This window comes from Bolinopsis microptera, chromosome 6, assembly GCF_026151205.1.
Source record: "Bolinopsis microptera isolate Bmic1 chromosome 6, MBARI_Bmic_1.0, whole genome shotgun sequence".
Classification (NCBI taxonomy): Eukaryota; Metazoa; Ctenophora; class Tentaculata; order Lobata; family Bolinopsidae; genus Bolinopsis; species Bolinopsis microptera.
In genome coordinates this window covers 5,405,072-5,416,224 of record NC_087077.1, presented here as the reverse complement: position 1 = coordinate 5,416,224, position 11,153 = coordinate 5,405,072, and the positions used below count along the sequence as shown (strand labels likewise).

Here is an 11,153-nt window from a genome sequence, read left to right as displayed (position 1 = left end):
GTTGATAATTATTCCACATTCGTTTGAAGATACCGTACCTATTTATTATATATTCATATTCAATACAAAGTTGGGCTAGAAAGAAATTTAATCATTGTTCGTCCAACGTGACCAGGCGCTTATCCTAGTCTTATATCACCCACTGTAATTTCATTCCTCCAACATTGCGTCAATTGAAACGAAATTTCACCCCTGAGATTATTCACCTCCCGTTATATTAGACCGTTTGAAAATTGAATTGATATCAAAAATCAAATTGGTCACTCGCTCCACTCATAAATTCATTCTTAATCGTGTGAGCGCAGCATTTTATGGTCTCCGCATAATTGCACCTAAAAAGGCTGTCAGGAACCTATGCACAAAAGCCTATAAACGTATAGTATATTCTATGGCTTAAAGTTAGCAGCTCTCACATTGCATCAAGCTGTAAATTGTAAAACCTATCTAGTGATCTATCGAATCTACTCTTAGTTTACCCTGTCAAGTGTATTAATTATGTGCATACAGCGTTGTAATTAGTGTTAATTATGTGCATATTACAGCGCTGTAATTTGATTAATCAATTTGGCAGACACAAATTCCGCCTATAATCATTTGCTAATTGGCACGTGACCAAACCAGGTCTGAAAAGGAAATTAGAATGTTACCAATCGTCCGTGTTCTGTGGTTACACGTATAAGTATTAAGTAGGTACGTGACTAAAAGCGTGGATCAGCTATAGAATTAGACTGAGCCATCCGAACCGAGTTAAAGTTAAAGATATATTAGCAATTTCTTAATTTGTGACCACGTTCGTTGGATAATGGATATATACCGAAATATTGATTCTTGATATACCGAAATATTGGCGATAATTTGGACGTTTTTAATGAGAACGCAAATTTAAATAGCCGCAGCCTTTATACTTAAACTAAACCGTTCGGTATTTTTTTCTATAATATAAGCCTGACAATGTTTGTCGTGTTATGTGGGCAAAAACGTTTATAGTTGAAGCCGTTTAACATTTTGGCTTCTCACTTTTATTTTAATTCAACCGTCCACATTTTCGCTAATGAGGGAGTTATCTATATTTGCTCACCGCATAACGAAGTGAAAAAGACGAGTGTCGGGTATCTCTTTAACAAATGAAGCTCGATTTTCATTAGAAAATTTGTGTGGAAGTGAGTAATGTAGGTAGGTATTAAAACAAACACAATAACCACTTGAGCCGGAGCGAACACGGTCTTAATCAGAGTTTCAATTTATTTTTAACCACTGTGACTGTGAGTGTTCTTCATTTCAAAATAACAAGTTTTTACTCATTTTTTGTTCACTCTGAAACTAAGTTAGTAAATTGGAAGGTTTCTGTACAAGATTGAAAATTATCACATATTCATTTCATAGGTGATGAATTGAATATTATTTTTGATTGCGAATATGTTAATTTATTGTTGTGTCACAATTACAAACCGTTTTGGTTCTGACGAGTTGAATATAAGTTCAGATTGCATGTTTGTTAATTGTAAATGACTCACCGTAATAGTTGCTAATTGTAAATTCGTAACTTTAATATTGCTACACACTTAGTCATTCACAATTTATTGCATTTGTTTCACGATGTCGAAATTTTTCTGTTTTACATTCTTTTGTTCTACATTTTGATATCTGGATGTATCTTTATCATCTTCAAATTTTCGCCGACAGTCATTTCTTTCCGTAATACCACTAGTAAATACTGAAAACCAGACAGTAAAGTGGTCGTAATTATAGTGATTATCAAAAACACATATTTCAATAAATCAATTTCCGCATTTCATTTCCTGTAGTAATGTGGTGAAGGATGTGACCGGATAACGGAAAAGTACCGGAGTTTTTCCCGGAGTGTTAACACCGGTCAAGCATCTGGTGGGGAATCCGGGGATAATGCCGCTGACTGGCTGCAGATCTCTGGCTTAAAAAGGTAATTTTACTCTTAGAACTATTTATTATTTCTATTGACAATTGGAATTTAGTGACCGGTATTGAGAATTCTTCGGAACTTTTGATCACAATGCCGATCGATTGAAAACTTACTAAGTTTAATAACAGATTATTTTTCTTTGATTAACAACCGAATCGACGAACTCTAGACATCAGAACCTGATCGTAACACGAATCATTGTGTATCTTTAGTTCTAAATCAAGGCAAAATTAACCCTGCATTAGGCTACAGTTCAACTAGTTAAGACTTAACTCAACTAATTAATGATTTAATGCATCTAATAAGCCCACTTAACGCACAAATGCTGTTGAATGACGTTCTAATAATCACCACTTACTTGTTAACTTGTGTTGTTTTGACTTTTACGATTTATATTTCCTGATTTACTGATTTGGCTCCTCGAGTATTTGGTATTTTCGCTGAATTGGTCTGCCAATGGTCTGTCAGTGCTCGTACTACTATACTAGTCAGCATATGGTAAGTTCATTGTGGTCAATTAATGGTCACTGGCCAGGTAATGCCAATGGTAAGTTAATAATAGGATAATACTCAGTTACAGCTGGAATGTGTGATATTTATTAAAACTGAGTTCCATTGTTTGTAATATTCGTTGTTTTGCCTCTGGACAATTTTGTTCCGAAACGCAACTTTTTACTTTTCAGTAAATCCTTCGAATAATTAGATTTGAGATAAGTCTGAATTTTATTAATAAAACAGCTATATAATATATACTATGATATGAAAAGATGTTGAAGAAAAAATAAACTTTAGCTGAAACAAGCAGAGTTATAACTTATAGCGGAGTCCAACATGGTTATAAACTTTTGGACATTCCTCTTCCGCGACAAAACTCTTCTTAGGCTCAAGTATTTATGAAGTTCATAAATAATACATACATACATGTTACATGGCGAAATCTCATAAATAAGCTCATAATAATACACTTTCCAATGAACTTTCTAATTTAACATTACTATAATAATAACATGTATAATACCTTACCTGGGGACCCCAGGCTATGATGTTCATAAACTTCATAAAATTCCGCCGAATAGAGATTCGGCGGAATGACAGGCTGAGCGCCGCCCAGTAAGAAAATATAAATACCTTGATTAAGATATGTATCTAGAACAGTATGAAGCAAGAATTATTATTAGGCCTATAAATAGAAGTATTTTACGTTAACCTAACTTTTACCGTTATATTTGTCATTTTTTCGTTTAATTATTACTCCCTGGTGGAAGGCCGTAAAAATCCGAAACTAGTCGAATTACAAAAGGGTACTTCACAATAAGATCACATTCTTATTTCTATTAATTATACGGCCACTTAACAAACGTCCGTACCGCGCTTGGTAAACTCCGCGGATCCTGAATGATTGTGGTTGGTAGTTAAGTTATAAATATAACCGCTACATGGCAGGGCGGCTGGCATACGGATATAAACGTGGAGCACAGTTAATTGGCCCTCAGTTATCTGACTCACTGTGCTTAATTATGATAATTTCTTTTAATTCATACCGAAATAGCCGACAAATGTTCGGGTCTTGAAACTGCATGAAATATGCTGTCTTTTTTGTGGTTGTCGTTGCCGCATAGACCTGGTTATACTGGGTTAGCTAGTTTGAAAATAGAAAACACAATCTTTATATCCAATATTCATACTGATTTTTCATTTTTCTTAGTCGCGTATCCTGTAATTTTTGCTAAAACCTAAAATATAACGAATATATCATATCTACTTCATGCTGCTAGAGTAACGCATAAAAATAAAAAATGTTAATGTATCGTCATCTGCACTTTATTTAGAATTTAAGTCATGTTTTTCACACTTAATTGAAGGAGAATAACTCACACTTGCAACTCAGACTAGTGCAATATATTTTCATGCAATTTTCTGGCTTTTTCGCTTTGCTTTAGAGACATGATATCGTTTCCTCCCTTCTCCCCTCTTCTTTCTTCTCAACATAACAACAAGAAAGATGTCAACATGGCAAACATTGTTGGCAGTTTTATATTTTATATTACGCAGGCTTTGCTTTATTTCCCAATACAAGACAGCATCGTTCATTGGTTGGTTGTTATGTAATTGTAACAGCCTCACATCCTTTATATTAGCGCTAAAAGCTGTAAGTCAGCTCACAAAGGAGCTCACAGCTCTCCTTTCCAGCAAATATGCAGTAGCTTTGACTCAAACCTCGCTAAACCTCAAATTAGTCAAACAGAGTTAACGTACTTAAACCTTGTCCAACAAGTCAACAAGTGTCCTTTTCACACTTTAAGTAAAGGTTTTGTTTGCTGAAGGGTTTAAATCAACACGGTTTAAGTTGTTTAATGTTTTGGAATACGTTGCTAGAGCCTTTGGGATGTCACGAAGGAGTTGAATTCCGTGGCTTTGAAGGCGGCACTGTTTAGTAAAATTTAGAGTGTCATGATTATTGATCAGAATAGTTTGAATCGAAATCAACACCTTTTTCACTCGGCCATTTCTACGAATTATAGCAATTTTTGTTTAAAATCTTCTTCTTCAATAACGTTTCCATGCCATGAATTTATTTACGCTAATACTAATAGTAATATTAATAATTCTTTAGAGTGACCACCATTTTTATATCCGGTCACCATACTTGAAAAATGTCTGTTGTCGACATATAAACTTTAGTTTAAACATCATGTCCAGTTTCCAATGGCTGCAAAGTTAGTACTCGAAAACGTGTTATTCAAAACCTGAAAGTGCTAAAAATAAGAAAATTAAAATTCTTTTGTGACTGGACAATCATGTCATGAGTCGCGACAATTGACAATAACCCAACTACGAGTCTGTCAAAATTATGGTAGTGTCACTTTCTGAATGGAAAACAGTCGAGCAGCGCTTTGATTTTACCATTTCCGACAGTAGCTCAGGTTTTTTTCAGATTTTGATCACGAATTTTTACTGGCCTTAGAGGGCCTCCCAGTTCTCAGTGCGGAGGAAAAGCAGTAAACATACTTTACAAAGTTAAGTTTAAAAGCCGCGTACACATACCAGAACACCAGACTTTCAGATGCCATTAATTTATGAGTTGTTGCTAGGCCAGTAAGTTGTTGTGCTCCGTTTCATGTAAATTAATATCCATCGATGATATTTTACAATATTGAACGTAATTATACTGTCGCTGTAAGTGTAAGCTTTAATTGCTGCTTCGGTATATAATGCTTAGCATATTTGTTAATCTAATGTAGCCCAAGTACGTGTCAAACTGATCGTTCTAATTATAAGACAATAATAGCTGTAGAATTAGATAGATTATTGGATTAGAATTAGATTATGAACTGACAATTAGAAAAATGCTAAGCGATGGAAAAAAGACGGCACCAGTGGAAATGTTTTTGATGCTACTGTCTTGCTCTAAGATTCAAGAAAGTCGTATCGACAATTATTGAAGATTTACAGAAAATGATTGTAAACCATTTCCTACAGTGTTCACGATCCAATTAAGTGATGGCTGTTGTATTTCCGTAACCAGTTTATTGAACATTTTTCGAACCGATTCCCGATGATTTTCTTATGAGATCTACATTAACAATATGTTGATCGTTATTTGAGTTTCAATTTTCATGCTCTAAATATGTATAAACCGTACAAACTGACTGTCAAGAATCATTACGTGTATCTGGTCACATTCCAGCATTTTTCTTGTAACATATGAGCATTATTCAGTCGGGGTAAGAGCACAATCATGTCTGTAAAGTTAAGCATTCCAGCCTTAATTGACAGCCATCAATAAGCATTTATTTAGATAATTTAGTATTTATTTTGTTGCTGAAAATCAATTTTAAGCCTTTCCTGCTGGATTTCCTGTAAGCTTGATTGAAGTTATGATAACAGTCAGTCTGCAATATGTAATATACAGCTGAAATATATTAATGATTTTAGATCGTATAAAAGGTTTATATGCCAAATTGGGTAATCATGACGTCATTGTGATGTAAAAGCAATGGCATCATTGGGTTTAGTCATCAGATCTTAAAATTTCAATAAAATTATCGATTGAATATTAAAAAATAAGGAAACTAGAGTTGGACCCAGGCAGGGTTAGCTTATGCCTGGTAGAAGAAATATAAGTGCTAACAGCAAGGTTTATTCGGAATTCCATAAATTATATCCCGTGCTATGAAATTACCCTCAGATTCAACTCCTTGTTAGGTGGCAGAGTCTTGTTAATGCTCATCTTTACCTAAACATGCCCAATTTGATCGTTCTGCAGAATAGAAAACAAAGAATCATAACGACAAGGTTGCGTCATCAAATCATCGCAGCCAGCTAAGTTTTACAACTATTAGAAATCGTCCAGAAATCCAAAAATTGCTGTCAGCACCTCCATTATTTAATCTATGGTAATTTAGATGCATTGGACTGTGTTTTACAGCTCCTCGATAACGCGGTCCTCTCCATTATCGGTGTCTAAATTTTAGCACGGTCCGAATATTTTTTATTATTAACGTCATTATTAGCGCATTTATGCGTCATTGTTGGAGCGTACCACGGTCCGTGGCATTAAAACTCAACATAAAATTTTACTGTCTTTTCATAAGGTCATAAAGGAGTAAAATATGTACCTCCAAAGCCGAGGAGGAATTTGTGTTTTTACTGTGCCAATTTTTATTTATTTACTCTACTCAACACTTCTCTATGTTCTCCTTTATCATTTGATAAGATCAGTTGCATTAATTTTAAGCTTTGCCTCAAGATTGCGTGTGTTCTATTGAATATGATAATCAAACTGGACTAATTTTGATTATTTTTGGCTCCATCTTTAATCATTTCGTGAAGTAAAATGGTCTAACTTCATTCAGCCCCAAAAACAGAGGAATACGTTGAATAATTGAAAATGAAAAAATCAGTTGGTTACGTTGCCATCTGTTGCCACCATATATTTTTATTACTTCCGTTGCTCATAGTTTGGCAGTAGGAATTTGGTATCGGTAAAATATCTACCTGATCCATCAATCATTTTATTGGACCCCTTTCTAATCCGAGAAGTTGTTGAAATATAAGTTGAACTCCTCACAACCCCACCCTTAACAACATGTCACTCTCGCTGTGAGTGTGAGAATTAGTGACCCAGCCAACAGCTGGGCTCGATGAGACAACTTGTCGCCGGAACTTGCGGTGAACTTTCTCCCACGTGATGCCCGTATAAGGAGCTGATAGTTCCAGCGGCTCAGCTAGAGGCTGATTCAAGTGGAGTAACTGGTACATGTTTAATATTTTATGAACGCTTTGAGGTGGAATTTCCGCACGTTATAGCAAATTTTGTGTCACATCAGCGGTTAGGATGTCTGATTCGTGATGTTCGTTGTGCGTTTCACTATATTGGTTACTCTGAGATCTGCTGCTCTGATAGTTTCTCAGAACAGCAAAAAATGTGGGATACTCTATTGTGATCAACATATTGTCATACCCACAGATTCCATCAAACCATCTACAGATTGCATCAAACCACCTATAGATTGCCTTAAACCACCTACAGATTGCATCAAACCACACTGCTGGTACGATGTACCACGTGTTTGAACTCCAATGCTTATTTACCCACTATACAGACCAATTGGTTGCGTACCATTCAACACGCTGTGGCAATTGTTCCGTTCAACTCGATATATTCGTGCTATGTGTACAATGGTGGCACAAATTTCCCGTCACGTACAATGCATGTTGTGGCAATCGAGGCTGACTGCACTAGTCTTGTAAAGGTCATTATCCCTTAAAGCAAGTGAACTTAATTTCCAAGAATTTTCCGAGGATGTAAATAATCCTTCGGTTATACAACTATTCACACGATGCTATGTTCATTGAATTTGGCTGCATTCAACCATTACTTTTTATCTTCAAGTACAAGCCCTTATTTTCCATCTGATAATGAATCATTACTCCGTTATCAGTTAATTCTTAATTCTAGAAGTAATGAAGTCACTTCTCCTGTGAAATGAACAACTCAGGCAAATCCACCTCAGTTCTACCATCTACCCCAACTGTTCGCCATAACGACAGTCAGCTGCCACTAATTGGTGGAAATGTCCGCGATGGAATATTATTTAACTTGTTAATTAATTTATCCTCAGTGCCACATACCAACTTCATTCCACTGAAAATTACTGATTCGCACTGGTCGTCTGTACCAGGGCATTGGATTTACAGGAAAGAAACATTGATCAAAGATACATTCTTACAGTTACCGACCTATATCGCAAACACATCATAGACTAAGACACAAAACTCCTCACAATTATTTTTCTTATACAGCTCTCAAGCTTACAATTATTTTTCCTATACAGCTCTCAAGCTTACCTTGTTTCTTCTAGGTTTGAAGGCAGAAATCGTTTAGCTATATTTTGGCAAAGTGTTCCTGTCAGCTATCCGTAAATTCCTGCAATTTGTTAACCAGTAACTCTAAAATATGCTAACATTCTGACTTTGGTCAGCAACTTACCTCCGAATCTGAATTTTTGTCAGCTATCGGCTTTCTTTTAAAGTTTATCAAGGAATTATTTATACAAAAAATCGCATCCAATATTACAATTACTATCCATTGAGCTACTACAAATATCCATAATATTTGATCATTTTTTCCTTTTCTTCCTTTTCCACCATACAATTCATTTACTTTTAGTATTCGATCTCATTGTTGGCTCATACTTTTTTCGTGACTTGGGTTTTTATGGTTTTGCAGCTGATCAACACAGTTTTAAATAAACCCTAACCCTAACCCTAAACAATCGAATTCGTGTTTCACTAGCCTACCACGTGACCAAAACAGGATTTTACTCACGGGGGCAATAAATTTGGTTTACAACAATTTTGGTAAAAATGTTGACTAAACTTATGGTAAACTAAATTTGTCGTTCTTAAGGTACTTATATATAATATATATTTACTTGTTTTTTACAATATTACTTGGTTACATTTACCCCCACTGACATCCATAACAATCCAAAATCATTTATTCATTAATGAATAATGACGAAGACTTATTAATTGGGTGAGTGTTCTAGTGCTTGCCGTCTGTACCACTCTGCGCCTTCAAGACAGCTAGGACATGTATTACTAATACATTCTAGTACTATTAAGTCTCTGGTACGATCAGGATATATCGACATATTGTTTGTATCATAGCCTGGCGAAGGTCAAACTCAGAGTTATTCTAATTAATAGTAACATTTTTGATTTTTCAAAACTATTTCAAAAATTACAATCGTCTTATCGTGATTTTTAAAGATTTTGTCTAAATCTAATTATTAGCTCTTTTTCTCCTCTGGATGATCGTAGCTATTGAGTAGGTTATACAACTTTATAGTTTAATGATCGAATAATTTACTACTGAAACTGAAAGTGAAGCTAGGGTTTTTATCTTTTATTCAAATACTTTAATAGAATGATAATATATGCAATTTACTTACTTAATAATCAGCATTATTTTCAAATTTCTGTGGCTAGCCCTGAATACAATAGTTATTTTTCAGTATTTCAAATTAGTGTTTTTAGTGAGATAAACTATAAAATACCCCTCCCCCTACAGGATGGTAAATTCTATTGGTGAGGATGGGACTACAACCAACTCCACCAGCCCTTCTCCTCTCACTGAAGAAGAAGGAGGAGGGCACCTCATCTACCTCACTCCCATACTCTTCACTCCTTTTCTCTTCATGGGCGGTTTCGCTACTTCCCTCCTACTTTATGTTATACTCAAGTTCTACCGTCGCTCCATTCATCCTTACTTCTTCTTGATCTTCTTTTGCTTCTGTCAGGTTTGTTATTTTCTAATGCTTCTACTGTTACCATTCATATTTATAATGCTAAAACATCTGGCTCATTTTGACCGTACGAACTTCAATTGTTGTTATGTGCCATTGGCTCATAAATATAAAGATACTGTTAAATAGGAGAATACTTGACCATCTCTATTTCAGATATTCGTTCTATCACAGTTCTTACTGTCCTTCTTCGGTTCCTCAACAAAAGAACTGGACTGTTCCTTCAACATGACAATGCGCTCCACCGCAGTGAGCATGTTATCCTACTCAATGAGCTGCATCACCACCGCTAGGCTCACTGCTCTCAAACTACCTCTCAGGTATAAGAGAATACTTCACGTTAGAAACCAACTGGCTGTATGTCTGGTGGCTATGACTTGGGCTTGTTGCTTGTCCATCCCTCCTATATTTGGTCTGTGTGGATTTGCTTACAATAGGGAGGAGGAGAGGTGCGAGTATTTGGACGTTTCAGAGTATGGCTGCTCCGCTTTTTATGGGATATATTGCTTTTTTGGGATCTTTTTCCCAAGACTAGTCACAATAACTTTATATGGGTTTATTTACAAGTCAGTAAGAAAGAATCAGAGTCTGAAGAAGAGATACGCTAGGGTAACATCCTTCTTAAACGGTCTGCAGAACGTGCTCTCCATAACCACCGTGCTAACCTTCGTGCTGTCGTCAGAGAACACAAGTAACAATGTCATACGATCCAGGAGAGTACCGGCCCCCGTCAGAATCAAGTCACCGCAGATGAGCCGGAGGGAGAAGACCATGTTTAACGGAGCAATAGAGTTCGTGGAACAAGTGCAGAGACCTCGCGGGTACAGCATTGTGGACAGGCACCCTTCGGGCCGTACCATGAGACGGTACACCAGCTTCGAGTGCAGGAAACGGACCACATACCAGAAACTGGTGGAGGACCTGCACAACGTGCCATTCGCTATTATCCTGGTGGTGGTGTTGACATCCCTCACTGTCCTGCCTCTGCTTTGCAATGTTATCAAGATCGGGCAGATTAAGGGAAACAAACATTCCTGGGACTGGTTTCTTGACATAGCTCTCCTCTCACTGCTCATTTCACTTAGCTGCTCTCCCTACGCATACCTCCTCACTATTAAGAGCATACGGGACAAATTGGATATCACCATGATTGGCTGGAAGAGATACTTTTATAGGAAGAAAGATAAATGGATGGATAAAATTTTAATTTGTTAATTTCGTGGAATTGTAGAAAAAGTAATGTTATAACGTGTATACTATACGGAATTGCCTGAGGGGTATTTATATTACAAAAGAGGCTACATTTTAACCGTTTTGTATAATCGGATCTTTTATATCATATCGGTATTGTTTACTGATGTGGTGATATAAACGGTTGATTATGTTAATTAGATTTTTAT

At 36.1% G+C, this 11,153-nt stretch overlaps 1 protein-coding gene across 1 annotated transcript; it reads left to right on the top strand.

Moving 5' to 3' along the window:
- Window positions 1-1,733: 1,733 nt before the first annotated feature.
- Window positions 1,734-11,153, top strand: LOC134816863 (uncharacterized). Its single transcript, XM_063825864.1, has 3 exons — window positions 1,734-1,939; window positions 9,519-9,747; window positions 9,910-11,153. The coding sequence occupies exons 2-3, from the start codon at window positions 9,520-9,522 to the stop codon at window positions 10,966-10,968; spliced, it is 1,287 nt and encodes a 428-aa protein (XP_063681934.1). The 5' UTR covers window positions 1,734-1,939; window position 9,519; the 3' UTR covers window positions 10,969-11,153.

Coding starts and splice junctions, on each gene's coding strand:
- LOC134816863 (XM_063825864.1), top strand. CDS start 9,520: ATGGTAAATTCTATTGGTGAGGATGGGACTACAACCAACTCCACCAGC. Junction 9,748..9,909: donor TCTTCTTTTGCTTCTGTCAG/GTTTGTTATTTT, acceptor TCTCTATTTCAG/ATATTCGTTCTATCACAGTT.